This window comes from Camelina sativa, chromosome 8, assembly GCF_030686135.1.
Source record: "Camelina sativa cultivar CO46 ecotype springtype chromosome 8, ASM3068613v1".
Lineage (NCBI taxonomy): Eukaryota > Viridiplantae > Streptophyta > Magnoliopsida > Brassicales > Brassicaceae > Camelina > Camelina sativa.
The window spans coordinates 28,504,096-28,530,362 of NC_141887.1; the positions used below are offsets into that span (position 1 = coordinate 28,504,096).

Here is a 26,267-nt window from a genome sequence, read left to right on the forward strand (position 1 = left end):
GAATCGATCCGATCAGGACACTCCATGAGTACGTTGCTATTGTCTTTTTTTTTCTTGGAACTTTTCTATTAGAATATAGTTTAGATTTTCTTAGCGTCCTCTGTTCTGCAAACAACACTCTACACACTTTGGCATGAGCGAAATGTGAGAAAACATGGGGAGAATCCGAAGACCCCTCTCCGTCTCATTCAAATCATCGACCAACATATGAGAGATCAACTTCTGGCGATTGGGCTCAAGGAGGATAGACGCTAGGACAACAGTCTTCTTCTTTGGCTAGGCACTAGATACTAAATCCAATTTCTATATTTTCTATCTGAACTTCTCAACAGAATAATGCATCATTTGTAAAACAGTATTTTTTCTTTTGAATATAATTTAACATTATTATTTTTTTTTTAAAAATAGAGTTTAGATTGGATGGTTTAGATAAGCCGGACAGATTACACTTTGTATCTGTACCAAACCAAAACCCTCTAGAGGATTAACTTGTAAGAAATAAATTTCATTACTACTTGCAGTAAATTCGGATACAAGTGCCCCCCAACCCAAAAAAATTTATTCTCTTCGTTAATATTATATAATATATATGTACCATGAATTCGATTAATCCGGTTTGATTTAAGTTTGGTGTATAAATAGTATTCTAAAATAAGTTAGTTATTCGAAGTTTTGATTAAAAAAGAAAAAAAAAGTTACTCGAAGTTGGTTTGTGAAATTGGTTCAAATTTAATTCGGTCGTTTTAATTTGGTAGGCTCACGTTCACTGGCTCTTGACTAGGCCCAAACAGGGCCCAAACAGAAAAAATAGAATGACAGCTTCGTAATATGTCTGAGCCCAACAGATGAAGGTCAACCTCAACACTCTTTCACCACGAACAGGGGGACACAATCAATATTAACTTATCAATATGGTTTGATTTTCATTTAACATGTTTTGTCCTTTGATTTTTACAATCTTTCCATATATTCATTTGACAACATTGTTCAGTGACATTAAGGAATGTTCCCAAAGCCAAGAAGCTAGAACACACATGGCAACGTACGTTCTGCTCAGTCAAGAGAATTGAATGAGCATCACCGTCTGGTTTCTTCATTTTTTCGGTTCGTAGTAGTTGTTCAACAAGCGTGACTCAAAAATATTCAGATTCAACTTCGCGTCCAAATTATATTGTTGCGTTTGAAACAGAGAGGAACACGTTCTATTTATGTGATAAGATCATACAATGAGGGACAAGCTTGTCTTCATCGAACACTACTCAAAGTCCTAGTCTATAGCTCTATTTTGACTCACGCTCTCTCTCCCCCCTTCTCTTCCCCTGTCTCCCAAAGATCAGCAACAGCTATCACTGGTAAGATGACCAGCCAGATGAAGCAACCATCATCGGATTGTTGTACTGATCAGTACCGTAGATTTGATTCCCTCCGGTGTTCAGATTCTCGGTTCTTGGATGTGCTACCACCACCGATGGAAGCTCCGCCGTGTCTTCCTCACTGGAAACTTTGATGGTCCCGGCAGAGATTGGCTTCTTGATTAAACCTTGGTCTCTTAGTATAGCTCTCAGCTTCTTCACCTGCATTGACCAGTCCAATTTTGTAAGGGGGCAGTCTGATAAATCAAGAACTAAGGGGTAGAACATATCATTATATTTATATTTAATCAGGCCCCATGATTTTAAAATAGTGAAATATGGTACACAGACCTCCTCATGTAACATCTGCTTCTCTCTAGAAACGACGTCGTACTCTTGTCTAAGCGAGTCGTACAACTGCTCGAGCTGCTTCGCCTTCCAACGTGCACGGCGGTTCTGGAACCAAACCGCTATCTGACGTGGCTGCAGACCGAGCTCTCGCGACAGCTTCACCTTCCTGTCTGAATCCAGTTTGATCTCTTCTTGAAAACTCCGTTCAAGTGAAGCTAATTGCCCACTCGTTAATCTCTTCTTCTTTATCATCATCTCGTTGTTGTTGTTGTCGTTGTTCGGAAATCGGTACGCATTCATGATCTTTTCTGGTTCCGGTACAGCAATAACCGGTCCGGTTTGCGTATCCGCAGGCGGCGTGTATAAAATTCCTGATGTTAACACACAACAAAACTATATATTTTTATATTTTCAAACATAACAAAAAAAAATGCACAATAATAAATATAAATAAAATTACTTTCCGTGATTAAGAAAAATATAGTTATTTCCGCAACCATTTTCTTAGAGGGAACTGAACTACCATCCCAATCGAATCTCTCAACTTTTCAAAAGTGACGTTTTAACTTTTTGCATTTGGATCCCAAGGAAGAAAAAAAATTGGGATCCCAAGAAAAAAGAACAAAAAACTTCATTTATAAAATTGTCTAGACTGAAGATAAAGAATATCTTAACTTCTCATCAGAAAAGTACATTTTTAGATGACATATCCCAAGGTTTTTTGAATGAACGTCATAAAACGTGAGTCTCTTTTGCAAAATTTGTGATTCTTTCATCATTCACAACAACAAGCAAAAAAAAAAAAAAAATCTTAAGACAACTTATTATTTAGATGAAAACTTAAAGAATACTTGATAGTGGGAAAATATAAGGTTTTTAAAGTTCATGGTCTCACGGGTTTGTCTAACTTGGAATTAAACCGGCACCACTGTGTAAGAAAACGAAAGCATCTACATATATACTTGGTATTAATATGACGTGTGAATATACCTGCGTACGGATCGAAGCCGAAGCTGTGGAGTGAGTTAAAAGAACTAGACTCCGGCGCCCATGGCGGTGGCATAAAAGCAACTCTCACGTTTTCTACGTTGCTCGTCGTTGACCACTCCATCTCTTTTCTTTCTTTTATAACTCTTGTGAATATCTTAATATATAGAAGAATGTATAAGGGGTGGTTAAAAAAGAAAGAAAGTTATAGGATCTCACATAATGGATAAAGTAAAGAAAAGAAAACTAGGGTTTTATTGGACCACAAGAGAAGGGTAAGAGAGGCGTGACAAGAAGTTTCTTCTTCTATATACTTTGTCTTTTGGAGGTGCAACAAAGTGGTAGAGCACGCAGTGTTCGCACCAATACACACACATATATATATAGGGATATGTATCTAGAGGGAGATATATAGAGGTAGTGTAGTGATAGAGACAGAGTGAAATTGTCTGTGTTGTGTGAGGATTTTTTCACCTAATAAGGGAGCAACCCAACAGTGCCTTTTGTTTCGGAATTTAAAGATTGAAAAGGAAAGTGTGATATAATTTTGTCTCATTTGCACATCATCAATCATCATCCATCATCTCTCTAACATTAATATAGGTTGATATATTTTGTTGTATACAAGGGTCAAACTTGAAATTTTAAATTATTAGATATGTAGCATCAAGACAAGTAAATCTTCTATGTCAATAACTCAGTATTATCGTTGCGTTATACTTGGGAATTATTTAAAATAACCATACAAAATGTAGTAGTTTCTAATTTTCTATGTTACAAAGTTAGCAAGACAATGAGAACCAACCAAGACAATGTCAAAATGTCGGACAGGCCATTTGCTTATTTTTATTTTAAGGTTAGAGGGGGTTTTTGATAACGGAAATTTGCATATTTTTTGAAAAATCAAAAATCAAAAATCTTGAACGTGTGTGAAATGCACCAAATTATTTCCTTGTAAACCAATAAATGGTAAATCAAAATCGGCGTGGATTAACTTTGTTTGACGGATTTTCTAAACTTGGAACTTTTTAACATTTACATAAATCTACTTGTGGGCTTTTACATTTAAACCACCGTCTTAATTGACTGAAAATTTTAGACATGTAAACATAAATGTAGTTGAAAAGAAAAATGTATATAACTATTTTAAATTTGATGTATTAGGTAGGGGGTACGTATATGTCAAAGTTAAGCTTAAATAAGTGAAAGAGAAAGAGTGAAACGAAATTAATGGTCCCCCAAAACTCCATTAAAACTGACAATGTGGTTCGCCCCTTCTTTGGTTATGCCTTCATTCTTGGTCCTAAGATTTTCAGTTATTGTTTTGTCTTATATATACACACCGTCTAAATCAATTTATGTGTATGAGAAAATTAATATGCAAAAGGTTTTGGCACTAGTGGCAAGTCCATACCAATGTATATGTGCAGTAGTAACCTGTATAGAGTATATAGGGTGAGGCCAAAAGCTACCTTTGAAAGCTAAGAATCAACACAGTTACACAGAGAGCTAAGTAGATCATCTATATATAAAGAGTCTGATACGACCAATAAAAGCCAAAGCAAAGAAGAAGTTTGAAAACTAAGTCTCATTGTCCTCATCTACTGTGTACCCTTCTTTCTCTCTTTACCCCCACATTCTTTTATTAACTTGCAGTTCTACACACACAATCTCTCTCTCTGTCTCTCTCATATTCAATGGCTACTTAACAAATTGTTGATGTAAATAGTGTAAGAGAGAGAAGGATAGAGGGAGGGGAAAGGAATCTTTTTCTATGTTAAAAGTAGATAGGGTTTGAACAGATTGATGATAAGTAATGAGATTTAAAACTAACGACAGTAAAAAGGGAAGCTTTTAGGGCCTAAACCCTTGAAAGAGACGAGACATCACAATTTTCATAGTTTTTTTTTTCTCTGAGAGATGTTGATGGGTTTCGATGATTGCATTCATTGTAAAGGATCCGTTTGATAACAACATCTCATACTCTCTTTTTTTCAATCTATATTATTCAAATTTCACTATTTTAGCCAACACCCTACATAAAAAGTCTTTGATATGGACCAAAAATAACGTGTTTTATAGGTTTTATTTATGAATTGGGTTTGGTTTTATATGTTTTCGTGTACATTCGTCAATACAAAGTCGATTTGTATACTCAAAATAACCTATAAGAAGTTTAATCAACATTCAGCATGAAACTCCAGTTCTTTCCTATCCGTTTTGTCTTAGTTAATTAATTTACTCGTTATCATGAAATGATCGCCACAATCATTCCAATTCCTTTTGTGTGTTATAAAGATTTCACATATGAAAACATATAGTAATGAAATATCTATTCAGATTTTCATACACACATCTTTAGTTGAATAGAGCAATGAAGCTTTATAGGGTTATTAACTTCTCCATATAGTAGATAATGATGTTGAGAACCAGGAGGTAATTAATTGGGTTCATGATAAATGATTTCACAAAATCAGTACTTAAAGCCTTTTGACAAAAAAAAAACAAGAATAAAGAAGTATTATAGTAATAGTTAACACTGACAAAAAAGTTAAATAATATTCCACATAAAAAAAAACTTTTAACAGAGTCTCATGCATGCATTAGAATTAGAAGAAAATAAAAAATGAGAGAGACAGAACTAAAAAAAAACTCAGATATTGAGGAGAATCCAACCCGTACCAGCTAACAACTACATTCTCTGCTGTTATTGTTCTTTAAGATTTTTTTAATTAATTTATTTATTTCCAGAAATAATTTAATCAGTTTAAATTATTAATTTTCATTATTTATAGACGATTTCTGCAGATAGGCGGCAAAATTAACAAAACAAAAAGACGATTTCATATGTATGTTTAGATCCATCAGTTACTAAGATCGGTAATCAAGAAAAAGGTCCCCCCTTCTTGGAGGAGCTAAACTTTTTTACTTGTCACATTATAAATAAGTGATAAGATCATATGCAACAATTAAATTCAAAATAGTTATTTACTTACTGTAAATATATAAAAAAGGGTGAATTACACATTGACTTATTTTTCTTTTGGTCTGGTTGGATAAAAGTAATTAATTGACTACCCCCCCCCCCCCCCCCCCCTCATATAGCTAGCTAGATATATAACAACAGTAATAATATTGTTTACACCATCATTAAATAAACTGAAAAGGGTAAAAAATATTGTGAAGAATTAAGGCTATAGAATAGATGGAATGATGGATGATATAACAGTGAAGGTTAAAGTTTTGTACAGTTTTCAATTCGTCGTAAATACATAACAGTTAAATCCCGCCGTTAAAGTCAGACACTAAATATATAATAGATTCGTATATTGTAATTTATACTGTATAAATATTACATTTTACCCAAATTTAATTGTCGCTGTGCAAAATTTATTGTGTGTAGAAAATTTACCAGACATAAATAGTAACAACAAAGGTAAACAAGTTTCGTAAGACTAAACACCACTTATATACACTGTAAATTACTAAATTTATTAGTAAAGTCACCAATATTTTATGTGAAAATAGACTAGATTGACACAATTTGGAAAAAAAATTGCTCCATTGACACCCTCTCTTAGGAGAAAATTAGATTGACACAATTTTGTGTCTAAATTACCAAAAGCCCAATTAAATTGAATTAGGAAATAAAAATTAAATGATTAAATAAAAAATAAAAATATTCAATTAAAACCTCTCACCTAAAAAATCCCGACAATCCTTTTTTTTTTAAAACCGATATCGGCTTTGTTTCTTCCGCCGGCGAAGAAGAGCTTTTACAGTCCAGCGAGATTCTGAGGTCGTCGGCGTTGGATCGTTATTCCGACGGCAACGGTGTTGGGTCGTTTATTCTGACGGCGAATTAAGAACCCTAGTGGCTTCGGTGGTGGTTGATTTTCGGATTCGGCGCCGGTGTTCTTGAAGCCCTCGCCATTGTTACACCCTTTATGGTATGAAAGCTTTCCTTTTTGTTGCTTTTTGGCTTAATTTACAGGACAAAAACGACCCATCAAATCACATGTCTTCCCTTCCCCTTAATTTGTTAAATTAGTTTTGGTCAGAGTGATTTTGTACAACTGAAAATTGTAGATTTTCGGATTCGGTGGTTGTTGATATTCGGATTCGGTGGGTGGTTGTGTTTTTCCCTTTATAGAATCGATTATTCAGTTGATTGAAATTGTATTAACCTTGATTTTGTTTTGGGTCTTGTTATTCAATAGTTTTGGTTTCCACTTCAAGCTCGTTTTTTGAAGTCTGATTTGATTTTGGCGTGGAACCAATAGCTTTGGTCGGTGGTTCTTCATAAATCCGGTATGTTTTCAGTTCTCTCCCTCCTCCCCATGTTTCATTCATCATAGCTTTTTATTCAAAACTTAGAGCGCCCATAAGAGGCGCCAATTCTTTCGGTTAAATCCGCTTAGACCCACACTGATTTCTTTTCTATTGTTGGATTGAATACGGATGAGTCCATCAACCCGACTTATTTTACCTAGTAGTACTAAAATTTTGAATTGTTTGGTTTTCTAGTAATCGTGAAGTCAACAGTTCGAATAGTTTGCTTTTCGTCAAATCTATTTTCAAAAACATAACAGAGACATGATATGCTAGGTCCAGTGAACATGATAAGTGTTTATCTTCACTGTTTAATTTCTCTATTGTATTTTTGATGATTCAGATCTTCAGTTCCAAGCACAATTTAAAGGAAACCCAGTTTAGCATTCGTCCAGCTTCTTTTAGGTTCATTTAGCTTTTTATTTGGTATGCTGTTCTTTTCTGATTGTTTTCATCGGTAATATATAATAAGAATTCACATTGTGACTGACGCATTGTACTTTTTTGGGTCTCCTTTCGTTACTTCCTCTTATGTTTTAGCTTCTTTCATATTATATAAGTATTGTGTGTGTGTGTGTCTTTTTAAAACTGCCAACTTCTGAATGATTTAGTTTTATCCTAACTGTTTTTTTTTGTATGTTTATGAATGGCATCATCAAGCAATATCATCAAATATCCTCCTCTACTTTATGAAGAAGGGAAATCGCCTCTCCAACATAGGAGCATGAACCACAATTGTTTTGTGTCCAAAATTGGAATCTTAAGAGAAGGATTAGGGGTGGACGTGTGGGATAAACTCAAGAACTCATCTCTTGGAGTGTTTATAAAGTTTGCTGAATTGGAATACACCTGGGCTGCGCAGAGAGTTCACTTTCTACTCACACATCAGCTGAGAATCAACAACATTCATGAGGTTTGGTCTTTGATCGATAATAGGCCAATTAGATTTTCTTTAAATGAGTTTGCAGAGATAACAAGGTTAAATTGTGATGCATTTGACCTTTTAGAGAACTTTGATGTTGATCACCATGATTTCTGGAAAGAAATGAAAATACCAACAACCCTTGATGGTCCTATGTGGAATGAGTTGGTAAAGGTTATTGACTCTAGCAAAACATGGCATCTTGATAAGAGGATGATGGTTGGTAGGTTATGTTTGTTGTCAGTATGCGTACATGGAATTCATCATACATCTAGAATCCCGTTGGCAACCGCTAAGAGAGTTTTAGATCCAGTTGCTTTTGAAAAACATCCATGGGGTCGGTTTGCTTTTAGTAGTCTAGTGAATTCTGTGAAGATGGTTGACTATGACAGAGATTCATACACCATACACGGGTGTGTTCATGCTTTGTTAATTTGGTTGTATGAGAGTGTTACTGGAATAGGAGAAAGTTATGGGTTTAGAAGGATAGAAACCACTGGTGTTCCACTTCTTGATTGGCGATCATCTCGAAAACGTATCAACTTCACAAACTTCATCCAAAACGAGAAGAAGTTGCACGTACAGGTTAGTAGTGGTGCTAGTTTGTTACTATCTTTTAAAAAAAAAATACTTTTGACATCAACAAATAATTTGTGTGAATTTAAAGTTATTACCAGTGTTAATCACTTTATTCATGGCTTGTAGGTTCGTGTTAGGCATATGGTTCATGTTTCAAAGGAAAACATGTATCCTCTATGGTCTGACACAGATGAGCATACGGATCTACACCTAGACGAGCTACTTAAAGATCTCATTCATAACCGTTTGTCTCTAGATGCTTGGAGTTGTGTCAAAACAGTTGGTATAAGTTCAAAAAAGAAGAAAAGAAGTGTTGAAGCTGATAAGGTGAATGAAAACAGAGGGTGCAATCCTAAGAAAAAAAGATTGACAGATAGTGATCCTAAATGTGAACAAGGAGAAAATGTAACCAACATGGAGGTAAGGTTTCGTTTTCCTTTACCGTAATTGATTAACATTTTTTGTCTTCTCTATTATGATATTAATGAACATGTTATTGTAGGATGGGTAGGATGACAATTCAATTTCTTTGGATATTTGGAGGGTGATTGAGAAAATGAATGAGACTATTTCTGACTTGGGCAAAACACTCAACAGTCGAATAGATGCTTTGGAGAGTAAATTTGAAACATTCGTTGAAAAAAAAATGACGGTGTTCAAAGAGGAGATGGGTGAGAGGATTAAAGCATTGGAGAAAGAAAGAAAAGAGCCAAAAGACGCTGATGTACGGAATGATGCCACTTCGCACACCATTAACGATGATGAGGGAACAAGTAAAGCACTTGTAAGTTACATTTTCCTTTACTTCTCATGTTCTGTTGTTGTCTAAAACTTCTCATGTTCTGTTTTTAAAAAACTCGATCACGTCGTTTATCGATAATAACTGGTGGTGTATCACTGGGTAAATCCTGCAATAACCTCTTCGAGATCTTGTAACTCAAGACAACATCAAATACCTTGTTATCCAGCCTGTAATCCTCATATACCATTTCAATGCAATCATCAAATCTGCTTTGATCGTTACATTGTAGAATTCGTGAACCCCTTTCATTATCAACAACAAACAACCATTTGTTGTTGTCAAAGATCCAATTGCCACAAACGAGAATCACGTGCTTCATATTCTCTTGGTTGTGTAACAATCACTCTAAAACGTGAAGGAAAGGATGGAAAAAAAACCACCTTCAAAGGAAAATAATAGAGAAGTCGATTATGAACTCCAAAAGGAAAGAAAGCATGATTAAATCCACATTGGAGAGGAGGAAGAAGGAATTTATAGAAAAAATAAGATGAACCCAAAAGAGAAAAAAAATTTCAGTCGATATAGGGGGAGGGGAGGCACGATACAAAAGAGAAAAAATAAGGTAAACCCTAGATTCTCGCCATATATGGCAACTGCTACAAAAGTCTGTCGCTTAACTTTAAAAAAAATCTATCACAAAAGGCACTAATAAATCTGTCATTACCCCTGAAAAAAATCTGCTGTCACTATATCAACATAAAACAAATCTGTTATCATTGTATTCATATATAATAAATCTGTTATCAAGCAGCAGATTTTTTAGTAGGAAAAAATAACTGTCATAACATAAGAAAATCTGTCATAACGTATATTGTGCATGTGGGTCAATATAGCAATTTTAAAAAGACTTTCGAAAATCTGTTATCAAACAACAAATTTTTCCTTCAATCCAAAAATCAGTCATAACTTACAAAAAATCTGTCACCACTATATGTCAAACTAGCAATTAATTTTACGTTTATAAATCTGTCGCAATGTGACAGATTTTTTAAGTGAAAAATAAAACTGTTACAACAATCATAAAAAATCTGCCACAAAATTCCTAGAAAATTGACTAAAACAATGAAAATCTGTCATGACTTTATAAATAAGTCTGTCGCGTTAAGAAAATCTGTTGTTCACAAAAAAACTGTCGTTACACACTTCAAATAAATCTGCCATAGAAAACAAATCTGCCGTCAAACTCTGCAAATTAATCTGCCATCTAAAATAAGTCTGAAAAAAAAAACTGCCATCGACAATAAATCTGTCACTTACAAATTAATCTGCCATTACTTGTATGGCAGACTTTTATAAAAAAAAAAAAAAAAACGAAATTGCAGGAATTTTTAACCAAGTGTAATATTGACTTTTTTTTCCTAACAAAGTAAAAAAAGGTATTTTCAGTATGAAACTAACCCAACTGACCCTCAAATTTTAAGAGCTAATCTAGCAATTAACTGCTCAATTTGGGTCAAACTAGTAATTTTCCCATATTTTATACTATACTTAGTTACCGAATATTTCCTTAATTTTCTTCAACTAAACTCTGTCTTCCCCCCCCCCCCCCCCTTTCTCTAACTATATGTATGTAACTAGTTTCATGATTCAAACAATTATCTATTTTTACCCTACCAAAAAAAACAATTATCTATTTTTAATTTCATACTTCGGAAAATATATGATACATTTCTCAAAATAAACTAAATTAAAAATTTTAAAATGTCAGAAAATAAACTTTTTATTTTAATAAATTAATACTTTTAATAAACGAAAATTTAAAATAACGTGATATATTTTTAAATATCAGAATAAATTAATATCTTTTAAAACGTCAGAAGAAATTAAAATTTAAGTTTAGACTATTGTTTTGAACTTGAAGTTTTAATGTTTGTATAAAATTTATCGGTATAATAATAATTAAAATGTGACTAACTTTTATGTGTGCTTATCGCAAGTTTTTATGTATTTGTTTTTTATATTTTTTTTTGTTAATTGATTTCATCCATCTTCCTCTGTACGCTTCTCTCGCTTTAAAATTGAGCAAGACACTCTTCTTCACTGTTCATAACGATCGATCCCATTGTTGAGAGACTTGAGAGTGACGAATTGAGAATCTTGTAGAGAAGATGAAGATGAGACCGAAATCGATTCTGGTTAGGTCTTCGCGCAAGTCTCCCGATCCTTGTCCATCTCTCGCTTCGCCTCCGGTAACCCTATTTAACTCCCCTCTCCGTCTCTGTTTGCTTTCTCGGAATACTCTTCTTCTTTAGAATCCGGAAAATTAGGGATTTATGGTTTTCCTGATGCAGCGACATGACTAATTTCGGATGTATTAGTGTTGCTGTGGTGCTTAATTTTGAATCTGTAGCTTCGCAAAAACTGGTTAGGTTGATGTAATTTGTGTATAATTTTTTCATCTCACAGGAGGATGAAGCTAATAATGGAAATTTATGCTCTGGAGTGAGCACCACACACTGTGATACCGATGATGTTGAGATTGTTCCAGATACTTTTGATGAAAGAGATGTGCCACACAAGAAGCGTCATTGTCTTGGTTCAACAAGTGAGACTACTGATAGAGGAGGAGTATCCGTAGAGCCGCCGGTGCTGAACTTGGAGGCTTGTATTGTTTGTGAAGTTGCAGACGACCATGTATCCCGTTGTTGTGGGATTGATTGTCTTCTTTCGTTTCACGGGGCGTGTTTGTATACTGATTTGGGTACTAGTAGTGAGGATCTTGCGAATCCTTTTTGTCCTTATTGCTGGCTTAAGATTCTTGCACTGAAATCCAAAACATTGAAAGAGAAGACTGTTGAGGCGGAAAAGGCGGTCTTTAGGTATCTAGATAAAGAGGTGAAAAGTAGGGTTGTGAATGGTTTTGATATGTCAAGAGGTGAGAAGACGCCATTGATTGAGGAAAACGATCAGTTAGATGATGATCAAGGGGAAGTGGGTACTGATAAAGTTAGAGACGAGGTAGTTGGTGCATCAGAGGAGGAAGAGAGGGTAGCAGCTACTACAGAAAACTTTCAAGACGCTGAGAATGACGAAACAGCTATAGATCAAACTAGAGTCAGAACAGGTGCAGGGCAAAAACTAGATGTTGTACCTTTTTTGTCTACGCAACAATCGTTTTCAGGGAAAGAACAGGGCCAGGTCAAACAGAATGAGAAGCGAATAAGAAGAAGACGGATAGAATTGAATACTATTGATTGTGAAATGTCATCAAAGGGATCAAGTGACCAACGAAATGGAGAAGATGAAATTGAGCAGGTAACTTCATCAGCTCAAGTAACCTCCCCGTCAGGGAATATGAAGAACCAGCAGGCAACAACCATAGTTGTGGCTAACTCAAAGACAGTGAGGTTGTTCCTTTTTCTTCATTCACTGGAACATCAAGAGTTCATTTCCACCTGAATTTTAGAAAGTTAGTTACATGATGAATTGCAGGGACATATCTTTCTTTAAGAAGGATCAGAGAAGGAGGCTATTTTGGACGTTTGAAGAAGAAGAGATGCTAAAGGTATATATATAATAAACATACACTAGCTGTATTTTCATGAATTGGAGGAGAACTGTTGTTGATATATGTGTTGGCTCAGGTGGGAGTGGAGAAATTTGCAGCAGAAGCAAAGAAGAACATGCCATGGAGGAAAATTCTGGAAATGGGAGAGAAGGTGTTCCACGAAACACGTACTCCAGCTGATCTCAAGGACAAATGGAGGAACATGGTTAAAATGAACAAGACAACACTCTAATTCCTACTGCTAATGTAATCAATCAATAATAGTTAGTGTGACTCATTTTGGAGATGAAGCCAGACTTGGTGAAGTAATGTGGGGGTTGAGCTGTATTATAGACAAAAGTTCCTCCTTTACAAGAACTGGCTTCTACTTTTTGTGCATCTTCCGACATCTTTAGATTATCAATCAGTATATATGGTTCAAAGTTCGAACGTGTCTGTGTTAAAAAAAAAAAAAAAAAAAAAGTAGAAAGTAGAATCTGAAAAACGGAACCTGGACAGAGTTTTAATAAACAAAAAAAAGGGAAATATAAACACACCCGGTGGGACTCGAACCCACAATCGCTTGATTAGAAGTCAAACGCCTTATCCATTAGGCCACGGGTGCTTTGTTGGTAAGGTACAGAAGCAAATTTATAAGTTCTTTAGTAATGGAAGGATCAATCTTTCTTTTAATCTCGCCAGCTTCCTAACCGCTCGAGTGTTTCAAACGCTGCTGCAATACTTTGTCTTCTCTCGTATGATATTTCTATTTTACTTTTACAAGAAAACTATATATACACGTAGTCTAGATTGCATGGAAACGGAAACAGATATGCAGAAACGAAACGTTTCGGAAACGAGAAACGGTTTTTTTCAAAAATTAGGAAATGGAAACGTTTTGGAAACGTATGTACATATACATATACATATATATATATATAGATTATATATTTATATATATATATCTATATATATATATAATAAAACACCAAATATAAAAACCATATCAAAAAGCTTCAAACAATAAAACTTCAAATATAAATATTAAATAGTTGAATTAAAACACTAATAATATTATATATTTATTTCTATAATGAAGTTTTATATTTTTAAAATATTTATTTATTAAGTTTCAAATTAAAAAAGAAGTTTCCGTCGTGTTTCCAAAACGGAAATGGAGTTTCCATCGTGTTTCCAAACAGAAATTTCTAGGAATCTTGTTTATGTGCCTTGTTTCTGAGTTTCCAAGAGTTTCAGTTTCCGAAACGTTTCGGTGGCTATGTTGCATGGAAACTCTTTTCTTCAGGTGGCTATGTTGCATGAAAACTCTTTTCGAATTGGCGCTACACTATAGAATTCTCTTAGTTCACCTGAAGAAAACAAGCAGACACAGATTGGGTGCTTGAAGAGAACAAAGGGACTCGCACTAGAAAAATACAAAGTAGGGAAACCCAAACCTAGTGTATCCACCACATATATATTCGTCTTCCTTGATGTAAGCTTCTCATTTTGAGACCTTAGAGCTACACTTTAGCCATCTTTCCGCAGTTTCTACAGAAGGAGCTAGGGACAATGAAATGCGATTCACCAAAAAGATCAACCTTTACTAAGCCAATACTAAGAATGTAAGCGGAAGGCGGTTTTGGTACATACATGAGCAATCTGTTGGCCATGATGTGGATGCCGAGGCGCAATTATGACAACAGAGTCCGGATGTGATTTGAGAAGCATGTTGTGAACTCCTAAAATGACTGCACACAACACTTTGATCATCAATTTTAAGCAATGCATAGAACAACAGAAGAATGTAAGCCATATTTATGCGACTGCAAATCCACACGCTAGTCGACGAGGGTAAATGGTGACGCTACATATTAGTTAGGACATACAGTACCTTCTTCCTCGCCTCTATGTAATGAAGATGCAATCCAGACCTTCCTATCAGCGAGTTCTAATTTTAGATCTCTTATACTTTCAGATGATTCATGGAACTTGTTTACCACTGGAAGAAAAAGCAGACAACACATGGATCTTTATATCGCCTTAACAGAAAGAGTAGGAGCAACTCAGTAACTGAAAAAACAAAATGAAACTAAGAAGCAGAACATAATGGGTTGCACATAATATCTAATATAAGAATATCTACAAGGCATAAGTGGACTACAATACCATATTTTAAGTCACCCGCATAATTTATGACAAAGGGTGGCGCATGAAGCAGCTGGAAAGGTATACCCTGCAGGGTGCTCTGTCACATTTGAGGCAAATAGTTTTAATACAATTAGGTAAGATTAAGAAATGACTTACTGAAGGTAGCAAACATACCAGTGGGGCTATCAATGAGAATTTAGAAAGCAACAAGGATACCAGCGGTAATAAGAGCGGACTAGACCATCGTTTAAAGGATATAGTAGACATCCGAGCGTTCAATAATGCCAACGGAATCTGATATAACGGAAACATAATATTAATCAATGCAAAGAGTTCATCGATCCTTGCACAAGTTATCACCTTCATATCATAAACAACGAGAAGGTTCAAAACAAATTACTAGAAGTCCTGCAGCAGCCATGATGAGATTAGGCCACAGTTCATTCTCCATAATGATAATCGCATTTGGTTTCCAATGGCTAAGGAATCTGTCAATTGCCACAGGTGTATCCAGTGGTGCAAACTGCCCCAAATTTTTGAAACTTCAGAACATATATAACAAACTTGAGAGATCATACAAAAATCAAAACATACCTGATGTAACACTACCAATGGGAAGTTGATTCTTTATCACTTCACTGCAACCAAAAAGATTGAAAGAAACCAAAATTACAAAAGACAAAAACTTTGAAATTTTGTCAAATTTTAGCTTTGCATATAACAAATGTGTCATACAAAGCAGATACAGTCGTCGTCGTCATTAGAATAGTCAAATCTGGTGAACTAACGGCGAGACACCGTAGGTTAACGCTCTGTATAATCTGTACACAAACACTCCGAGCTCCATCGCGTCTCCGGCACCGATCGACGAAAGCTCCCTTCTCTTCACCGTAGGCAATGGCGTTCGCCGTTTTCTAATGAGGCCTTAAGCCCATTATTATTAAGCCCAATATAACCAAGCTATGGCCCAACTAGTATAAAACCCGCTTTGAACGCAGATTAATTACGTTAATACGGGGGAAAAAAGAACGTTCAGATTAAAGTTATTTATTATTCATTACTTGTTGGAGTGATGTTAAGATTCTTAAAACATGTTAGCTAGATTATGAACAGATTAATTTTTTACTTTAAGAAAAAGAGACAGCACTGACAGTAATAATTTGAAAGTTAACTGTGGAATCGTTAGATACGAAGAATATACCATGCAGCCTTTTTTCACTTGTTGAGGATACTTTTAATTTGACAAACAAAAATTGTTCAGTGCAAAATGTGTTAAGAGGGAATAACTTTGATAACAAGTTTAAGCTTCTTCCCACGTGCCATGTTGCTTGCCGGTGAGCTTTATCTCATTAAGTCATTATCTGTCCGATTGATTAATCTCGTCGATCAACTAGTATACGTTCGAAATTATAGTGTAGCTACATTTATATTTGTAGACTTATAGTTCTTATTCCCTCACGTAGCTAGACATACCAAGAAATACGAAATAATAACGAATGTAGCCATGCAAGCAGCGATTTTTTTTTTTTTATAATCTTAAGAGCCATTAAAAAACGTTGTTAAACATTTGGTTGTTATTTATCGTGGAGCCATAAAAAATATCCGTTATAAAAACGCAATTTGGTTGCAGTAAACGCAGTTCTGGTCAGCTAATGTAAACTGTATACTCCTTTTTTAAAGTATAATGAAGACCAATATTTTGGAAAGATTATTTGATTAATTGACGTAAGAACAAATAATTTATAGTATAATGTCAAAGATGGCTATAGTTTTGTCAAAAGCGCAAAAGTAATTAATTTATGATATTCGAACTAACTAAAAGTTTGTAAATATTTATTTTTAAGAAGAAAAAAAAACTCGAGACCTAGGAAATTTCCCGTTACACAAATATAAATATAAAAGCAAAATTAGTAATGAAACAAGGAAATGGAAGTAGGTGAGAAATAGAGTGATGAAGACTTGGTCTTGAAGACTAAGGTGTGGTGTCTCCTTCGCCACTGGAGCCAAATTGTACACATCAACTTGGTGGTTCGCATTGAACTTAACCATCTCCAATGATGGCTTCTCGAAATTCTCCATATATAGTGTAGTGCACGCACACGTATTGAAATAGGATATAATTGAACTTCTTTTATGTTTATTCATGGTAATCTGATTGAGTTTTTTTTATGCTAAATGTTCTATTTAGATACAGAGTTTCTTTTTTTCCCCAATGATTGCAGTATGGACGGCAGGTCTCTTTTGCACAATTGCACACTAATCAGCTCGTCAAATATATTAATTTTACCAAAAATGAATAACATCACAACCGCTAGTGACTGACTACTTCAGCGTACTACGTACTAGTTGCTTGTGTCCAAAGTTGAGTATTTCTTATAAACTTTTTTTTTTTGGGTGTGTTTTGGCTATACAGTGAATAAATGACTGTATAAATGTCTAGACCGTTTCAACAAAAATCGATGGCACAAAAAAGCAACAAACAAAAATTAGAAATGGAAAAGAAAGTTTGTTTGGTGTGGTTCTTTGCCGCTTTAAGAATCAATCATTTTTTTTTTAGAAGAATAGATTAATCACAGAATTTTGATTTCAAATAACCATTCATTTATAACAAATTCAAGAAACATTTAATTAAGAGGTTTCAACAACCCCTTCTCAGCTTTTAAAAGGGAAGAAAAGACTAAAAAAAAAACTATGAAATTCGACTGATACGTAATTTTATATAAATACGCATAAAAAATGTGCATGTGTGTATATATATATATATATGCCGACAAATAAAGGTTGAAAGAACACCCTAAAATAAATAGAGACAGAGAGGAGAGTTTCAGTGCCAAAGTAGATAGGATATCAAATTCTTTATGATATATCTTATGGACATTGGATCCCACCAGTTAGTTCCTGAATTATGTTTTCTACAAAACTTGATTGATTCTCTGAATATATATTTCAATAGCTAAAGTAACAAAGATACCCATTTATTTTAACTGAAAGACTAATATTTGCAGACTTTTTCTTTTGAAAAATGATTATTCTTTTGTAAACACAACTTTGTTCCTCAAGTAGGGATATAAGGCTTATGAGTTGTGGTACGTTCATTGGGAAATACATCTCTAAACTTTTTTCGACAAACTTCATATATTTTTAAGTCGATCAGTGTAGCTTTCCAGATAATTAGTGAATAATAGTTTGTTCTACTTCTTTATAATTAATCTATGAAGATGGCTACTTATATATTATTAAGTCGATCAGTGTAGATTTTTTTTTTTCTGTTTATCAGTGATCTATGAAGATGGCTACTTATATATGTTTTCCATATTAGTTTCCTGTATACTTAATTTTGCCAAATCGACATGTAAAATTTTTGATATAAAAATGAAAGGAAAATATATAATGTTCAGATTCAGAATTATTGAAAATGATGAAACAAGAAAAGAATAGTGACAAATGTGAGTGAAATAAGCAAAGTCCAACTGTAAGAACCCATGTGGTATTTGGTCCTTATACATTATGTTAACTTGCATGGCACTGCATGTTACTTTGCTGGCTGCATGCAACATATGTAGTGCTATTTTATTTTCTCCAATTATCTATTTTTCAATTAATTGATTCGTAATTTTCATTATTATATTGTACCTCTGCACACAATTTTTATTACTGTTTAAGTTACCATGATAATATATAGGTATAACAAACTCATGTGTCATCATACATACTTGTTTCACAGTCAAAGAAATCAAAGCCAATATGGCAAAGATGAATTTATTTTTATGTAGTTAGAGAATGGCAGTAGCAAATCGAAACTAACAAAGATGCGGTAAGAGAAAATATTGGTAATTTAGTATGTAATGTTTAATTTATACTACTATGAGTTTAGTTATTAGTTATTACTAGTATGTATGTAATAGTTAACTCACGTTTTGTTTAGAGATCAACAAATATTATATGTTATGTTGGATAATTGTCTTGGAATGTGTTCTCACATGACATGCCAACTAAATACAGACTTTAATTTATCAATTTATTAATTTAATTACTGACTGGAACAAGAAATTGCCAATAACAAGCACACACACAAAATATCAAAATTTCAAGATTCCACAGTATTTAAAGTTTCAGTTTGATATTTTGGTACTGTACCGACAGAAAATGAATCATTCCGTATGAAGTATCTTCATAAACTGAAATGTTTGTTAAGGTGTTGTAATGTCAGTGAATGGCTACTGTATCCGAAAAAAATAATTAATTAGTTTAACCAACTTTCAAAGGATGGATTTAACTCAGTGTAATCGAGGAGATATTTTCAAAACACCACATTTAAAAAGAAAAATAGTACATCACAAACAAGAAATTTTAGATTTTAATTAAGCCTTTATGAATTAGTTTTACCAAGAACTGACTAAAACTGATGTTATTTAAAATAATATATATATATATATATATATATATATATATATATATAGTGAGATCAATATGAATCCATTATCATCAACTCACCCATGAACAAAAGTTGTGGATTCTAAAAAAAATTTGGATATCAGGATCCAGATCCATATGTAAGAAACAACTAATCAAACCGAAGCAAAGATATGTCTGGATTATACACAGATCCATTTTAACCCCCAAAAAAAAAGATAAACAAATATGTTTAATAACTACAACGAGCGAACTAATGTTAATGTAAGATGATTACTAAAAATAATGACAGTCTAAATTCTAACAGTCAACTTCAGCCGTTGGGCGGTCGGTCCTTATCTATCATTCCAGGCTTCCAGCTATGTGTTTCATGACTCTTATCACTGTTTTTAAAAATGATCGAGATCCATTTACTTTTAAAATAACATTAGTCTTCCTTCGAAATTCCAATTTAATTAACTTAGAATTTTACGAAGTAAAAATGATTGATGATCGAAGTCGAAACGTGCTTCGAAGTTTTATGAAAGAATTGACTTTTAGTATACTTTAATAAATAAATAAAAATTGACTTTAAAAACAAACAGAAAACTTTTTATTTATTTTTGGTACTTAATTAGAATATATAACAAATTGGACCGTCTGTGGGATGTAAAGCATCATATGGCAAATTAGCATCAAACAAATGTGCCTATTTTTTTTTTTTTTTTTTGTCTTGAATATTTCATTTTCTCCTTTAGAGCTTCTGTTCAACTTTGATTGGTCGAAGTATATATATAACATAATCATATTTCCACAAGGGTTAGAGGGCGACCATATTTGTTTAACTTTTGAATACATATAGTCGCGTATAAACTCAATGCTGAATACATAGATCACATTAATTTGGATTTCACAAAAATTGTGACTCTATGTGTAATGTGTTACTCTATCTATAAATGGACCACTGCATGATCTCCATTTCGTGTACTAAGGATTCGATCATTCTATTATCCTTATCGGAGATGTTGTCCGCTATCTTGTCAACAGATATGGACAACAATATAAGACATATCCATTTTTTCTCGATAAATGAACCAATGGAATCACTCTACTGTTGGAATTTACCGGTTTTACAAGTCATATGGTTTGCAAAACTTTTGATATACACAATGCACCATAAGAAATGTTATGTATATAGCCTTTAATAGTTAGTTCTATTTTAAATTTACGAGATGAGACATATACAAAATGGCCCAAGCCTTATGACATATATACAGCACTTAAATTATCGCTAGATGTCAGTCGGACCTTTAAGAACCACATATATAGTGTATATAACTTGATTTCATTTTATTTCTTTTTACATATTTTTAAACATTGTTAACAAAAACTTTGATTAAAAATTGAATTTTACAATTAATAAATATCAAACATACGGCTACTATAAAAATAATAATTAATCAACGTTGACTAGCAAATTGTTTTGACTGAGACGGTCATGTAGTGGACGCCTAGACGGCTAAACTGTTTCGTTTAACCTTTTACATAATTCATTATATAGTATTAATACTAGACAATTACACATCTGAAAGACTGAAATAATACATCTTTGTCACCTCGAGAAAAATGAAAACATTGTTTAATAATGAACAAAATTCAGAAAATATCAACAATTAGTTAAAAATTCATACTGGACGTCATTAATGTTTGTGTCATTCAATAATGTTTTGGTAGTTATATGGAAAGAGCAAATTTATGGTTGATGGAGCAAAAAAAATCATTTAATTTCTCTATAGCATATAGTGTAAATGTATAATATATTAATACGTTTTAAAAGAAGAAAAAAAAAAGATTAGAGTCTAAAACAATACAAGCAGAAGAGGCTTTATATAAAGACATTGATCCCTCTTTTATTTCACACACACAAACACACATACACACACTGTGTGTCTTCTCTCTCTCTCTCTCTGTGTTCTGTTTCTGTTTTTAGATCTCTCTCCTCTCTTCTTCCTTTCCAACAATCACCTTCTCCTTCTCCACCTTTCATTATCTTTCTTCTCTCTTACTAAGCCCCTTTAAATACAAGAAAAACAAAACCGAGGACACAAAAAGAAAAAAAAAATTAAATTCTCCTTTTTCCCGACAATCTGAGTTATTCAGGCAGAGAAGACAGAGATTTTCACCGTTAGGAGCAAAAAAGGGGAAAAACTCTGTCTCTCTATTTCTCTGTTCTGTTTCGTCCTTTGGCTTTGATTTCGAACATAATCTTCACATTGTTCCCTATTGCGTGTCTCACAAGAAAATTCCCTCATACGGATCTCTAGGGTTCTTTGCTTTGTCCTCTGTTTTTTGTTCTGTTTCTCTCTTTCGTCGGAGTAAGAAGAGATGGAGCTTGGGGATTCGACGACGTCGGTGATTCCTGACTCGTTCATGGGATACAGAGACGACCTAACAACGCAAATGTCAATGGTTTTGGATCAGATACGAGCTCCGTTGATTGTCCCAGTCCTTAGGCTCGGTGTTTACATCTGTTTAACAATGTCGGTGATGCTCTTCGTCGAGAGGGTTTACATGGGAATTGTCATCTCTCTTGTGAAGCTGTTTGGTCGAAAGCCAGACAAACGTTTCAAATATGAAGCGATTAAAGACGACATGGAGCTTGGAAACTCTGTTTATCCTATGGTCCTTGTTCAAATCCCAATGTACAACGAACGAGAGGTCTCCTAACTTAAAATCAAGATTCTCTTCTCTCTGTTCTTTCTTTCTTCGATTGTTTTTAAACGCCGTTGTTTATATTGATGTAGGTTTATCAACTATCTATCGGAGCTGCTTGTGGGCTCTCATGGCCTTCTGATCGAATCGTCATTCAAGTTCTTGATGATTCCACTGATCCAACCATCAAAGTAAAGCTTCTTTGATTTTCAACAAAGATCCGATTTTTTCGAAAACCTTTACAGAACTTATAGCTTTCGTTTTGCTGTGGTGGTACACAGGATCTAGTGGAGATGGAGTGTAGCAGATGGGCGAGTAAAGGAGTAAACATCAAATATGAGATCAGAGACAACAGAAACGGATACAAAGCTGGAGCTTTGAAAGAAGGGATGAAGAAGAGTTATGTCAAAAGCTGCGATTACGTTGCAATCTTCGACGCTGATTTCCAACCTGAATCGGATTTTCTCTGGAGAACCGTACCGTTCCTTCTCCATAACCCAAAGCTTGCTCTCGTTCAAGCTCGCTGGAAATTTGGTAAATCTTCTTTTTTACTTTTTAAACTCATTATTTTAACGGTTCTTCTTTTTCTGAGTCACATAGTTTTGATTTGATCGTTTTGGTCCTCTTTTTTTTTTTTAAGTGTGGTGTCATGATTGTTAAGTAGTGCTAATCAGTAATCACTGCTTATTTAGAAAGTTCGACACGAGTTTGAGATTCGTTTTTTTTCTTTTCCTTTCTCTCAATTACTACTCCCTTTTCAGGCTAAGTACTTTTAAAAAATGTACAAATTAGTGCAATTATACACAATTTATTAGTTATAATAATTACGAAAATCATCTGATCAATGCACATTAGTTAATTAGATCTGTACTTATGCTATAATGCTTTTCCTTTCTTTTTTTGGTGACATTGTGACTTTTTTTTTAATGGACGACTAAAAAGAGAGGGTAAAGATGAGTCAAATTAATACTATAAATAGATTTTAAATATAAGTGAACAAATTAAGATCCTAGGAATGTGTATTACATGAAACACGATACTATATTAAAATCTTAACACAATATTATATGATCATTATATTAAGAACTCCTTCATACTATTATATATCAGAAATTTTAAAATTATGAGTTGTTAATAAATTTAATTAAAAATGATATATTTAGAAAAAGAAAGATTTAGTTACATTAATTAGAAGTGTCGGTGGGTGTTTTATTGTGAGGTCCCAATGTAACCTACCTAACGAATCTTGATGTGACCTATCGATTTTGTTCGTGAATACTTTTTGTGCTTCTTCTACCTTTAAAATGTGGAACTACTTTTTCTTCAACTATAAAACCCTTAAAATTAATTTATTAGTATGCGAAATTAATTTTTAAGGATCCTTGGAGTCATGTAATATCCCTTCTAAAATAATTATATATTTAATAGGAACAAAACATTTAGAAAATCTAAGTAAACATCAACAAATATATAAAAAAGTCCATACCATAATGTCTTTTGGTCATTTATAATTGGTATGTCTGCAAGAGTTGGTGAAAATTTGGTATTAGTGTTTTGGCTTTTTCTTCCAAGAAATTGATTTTTGTCGAAGCAATATGTTCTTTCCCACTCATTTCAACATACAGTAGTAGTAATGTTTCTCCAAATACTTTTTTAAGTCAATAAAACTATCTGTCAATAAAATTGTTCCACCTATAGACTGATAACTTCTGGCACTCTTAAAGCTGTCACTCTTATTTGTTTTTAACCCAAAAATTCACTGGAAATACAAAAAAAAAAAAAAAAAAAACAAACAAGAAATGTTTAGAAATAGTTTCTGATCAAAACTAGATTAGAGAGAGTTTAGTGGAATTGCATCACTGGCAGGCATCGTCGTCGTGTCCCATAATTGAGTGCAGAGAACATATTGGGAAGTGTAGGGTCATAGGGGTAATGTTTTTGTCATTTAGTAAAAACAGTATGGGTAGATTAGTCAATTTTTACTAGATCCGCCACGTTGAATAGCTAGACACCTTCCATCTCCCTCCTCCATGTGCAACAACGAGGGGTCACCTAGAAGACCATTAGCTGCTCTCTCTTCTCTCTAACTTGTCTCTGTCACTCTCACTCTCACACCACTCACTTTTTTATCTAAATATTTTTTTGTTTGTTTTCTATTTTAAAATTCAGATCCTGATACGAGTAATACGACCAATAATTGATACTTTAATTTGTTTAATCATGCTATTAGAGGAGAGAAACTACCAAAGTCATGTGACAAAATCTAAAGAGCTGTTGTGGTCTAATTGGGCATGTTGATGAGAGCTATAGCTGTCTACTATAATTTTTCATAATTGAGAACATTAATTTCCAATTTCACCAACTTGTTTTTAATGTCTTTCATTAATGGAGTATCCACATTTATTGTTTTGCTACACAAATAAATTTATTTACTCAACCTTCTTAATGTCTTTGCAGTAAATTCTGATGAATGTTTGATGACAAGGATGCAAGAAATGTCTTTGGATTATCATTTTACCGTCGAACAAGAAGTTGGTTCTTCTACTTACGCTTTCTTCGGATTCAACGGTACTACTACTCTTTCAGAATTTTAGATATATTTTGGTTATTAACATTTTGAGTTTCCATAGTCATGAATGTGTTTGGTTCTACGATAATTTTATAGGGACTGCGGGAATATGGAGAATATCAGCATTGAACGAAGCTGGTGGTTGGAAAGATAGAACGACCGTTGAAGATATGGATTTGGCCGTGCGAGCTAGTCTCAAGGGTTGGAAGTTCTTGTACCTCGGTTCTTTGAAGGTATATAATATACTATTGTTCTGATTATAAATAAAATATGTTTATAATGGTTGATTTGTAAATAATGTTATTAATATGGGGTTTTAACTACAATAGGTTAAAAACGAGTTACCAAGTACATTCAAGGCATATAGGTATCAACAGCACAGATGGTCATGTGGTCCAGCTAATCTTTTCAGGAAAATGGCATTTGAAATCATGACCAATAAGGTTTCCTTCTAAACTCTCTAGATATGACAACCAAATTAAATCGGTTAAGATTTAACCGGGATTTTTTCTCTCTGTTCTTGTTTGGCAGAACGTGACTCTATGGAAGAAAGTTCATGTGATATACAGCTTCTTCGTGGTTAGGAAGCTAGTGGCACATATTGTTACTTTCATCTTCTACTGTGTGATCTTACCAGCTACGGTTCTTGTACCGGAAGTTTCAGTACCTAAGTGGGGAGCGGTTTACATTCCTTCAGTAATTACTCTGCTCAACGCTGTTGGGACACCGAGGTAAAACACAGTTCCGAGAAGTTTCTTGCGGCTTAAGTGTTTTGTTCAGGCTCTTATTGTTGTTGGTTTACATGTGTTTTATTTAGGTCGCTGCATCTTATGGTGTTTTGGATTCTGTTCGAGAATGTGATGTCTCTTCACAGAACTAAAGCTACCTTCATTGGTTTACTCGAAGGAGGAAGAGTTAACGAGTGGATTGTTACTGAGAAGCTCGGAGATCTTAAGGCTAAATCGGCCAGCAAGACTCCAAAGAAGCTTCTTCGTTTTAGATTCGGAGATAGGTAAAACATTCTAAACCGGTTCTTTTGTTTTGATTTTGGGTTAGTGTTAAACCGTACCAAACCAATTCTAATAGTGTCTTTTTGATGTATGTATCTTTTTGGCAGAATTCATGTGTTGGAACTCGGTGTAGGAATATATCTGTTATTTGTGGGATGTTATGACGCGTTTTTGGGGAAGAATCATTATTATCTATACCTTTTCGCGCAAGCAATCGCGTTCTTCATTGCGGGATTTGGACAAATTGGGACGATTGTGCCTAACCATTGAAGGGGAAAAAGGAGTTTTCGAGCCACGGGATGCTTGAGAATAAAAAGATGATTTTCTTTTTTTTTTTTTTTTTTTTTTGGCTTCGTTGTTTAAAATTCTTGTTGGTGTGAATAGAGAGAGAGAGATTTGATGATACCATTGTTACAGAAGATGGTGTGTGTAGTGTTGAAGATATGGATACTTATAGTATAAAGAAGAAATATACTTTGATGGGATTTTTCAGATTCCTCAAAGGGCAATTAGATTATTGATTTATCGCAAGACGAAAGAACTTAACTGACAAAAGAACCTCCAAATTTCATGGAGTCTTTTGTATAAACTCTCAAAAGATTCAGTAGTGTTGAGAAGCTT

At 34.0% G+C, this 26,267-nt stretch overlaps 3 protein-coding genes, 1 non-coding gene and 2 pseudogenes across 5 annotated transcripts; 3 read left to right on the plus strand and 3 right to left on the minus strand.

Annotated features, from left to right (window-relative positions):
* Nucleotides 1-1,129: 1,129 nt before the first annotated feature.
* On the minus strand, nt 1,130-3,071 carry LOC104708744 (putative homeobox-leucine zipper protein ATHB-51). Its single transcript, XM_010425359.3, has 3 exons — nt 2,694-3,071; nt 1,704-2,074; nt 1,130-1,574 (listed from the first exon to the last, which is right to left on the minus strand). Exons 1-3 carry the CDS (start codon nt 2,812-2,814, stop codon nt 1,347-1,349), a joined length of 720 nt encoding a protein of 239 aa, XP_010423661.1. The 5' UTR covers nt 2,815-3,071; the 3' UTR covers nt 1,130-1,346.
* A 3,356-nt stretch (nt 3,072-6,427) lies between these two features.
* LOC147940567 (uncharacterized) lies at nt 6,428-9,593 on the plus strand. The gene is made up of 4 exons (XM_087460832.1): nt 6,428-6,640; nt 6,911-8,529; nt 8,650-8,943; nt 9,026-9,593. The coding sequence occupies exons 2-4, from the start codon at nt 7,669-7,671 to the stop codon at nt 9,032-9,034; spliced, it is 1,164 nt and encodes a 387-aa protein (XP_087316958.1). The 5' UTR covers nt 6,428-6,640; nt 6,911-7,668; the 3' UTR covers nt 9,035-9,593.
* A 1,704-nt stretch (nt 9,594-11,297) lies between these two features.
* LOC104708745 (uncharacterized) lies at nt 11,298-13,255 on the plus strand (annotated as a pseudogene). The gene is made up of 4 exons (XR_015563476.1): nt 11,298-11,514; nt 11,732-12,672; nt 12,758-12,830; nt 12,910-13,255. The product of XR_015563476.1 is annotated as an uncharacterized LOC104708745 (transcript).
* A 109-nt stretch (nt 13,256-13,364) lies between these two features.
* Nucleotides 13,365-13,437, minus strand: TRNAR-UCU (transfer RNA arginine (anticodon UCU)). Its single transcript has one exon. It is a non-coding gene; the product is annotated as a tRNA-Arg (tRNA).
* A 677-nt stretch (nt 13,438-14,114) lies between these two features.
* On the minus strand, nt 14,115-15,828 carry LOC104709954 (putative 3-deoxy-D-manno-octulosonic acid transferase, mitochondrial; annotated as a pseudogene).
* A 5,288-nt stretch (nt 15,829-21,116) lies between these two features.
* Nucleotides 21,117-26,163, plus strand: LOC104708746 (glucomannan 4-beta-mannosyltransferase 9). Its single transcript, XM_010425361.3, has 9 exons — nt 21,117-22,073; nt 22,160-22,258; nt 22,349-22,601; nt 24,525-24,635; nt 24,733-24,869; nt 24,966-25,079; nt 25,168-25,367; nt 25,454-25,648; nt 25,754-26,163. The coding sequence occupies exons 1-9, from the start codon at nt 21,741-21,743 to the stop codon at nt 25,914-25,916; spliced, it is 1,605 nt and encodes a 534-aa protein (XP_010423663.1). The 5' UTR covers nt 21,117-21,740; the 3' UTR covers nt 25,917-26,163.
* The last annotated feature ends 104 nt before the right edge of the window (nt 26,164-26,267 follow it).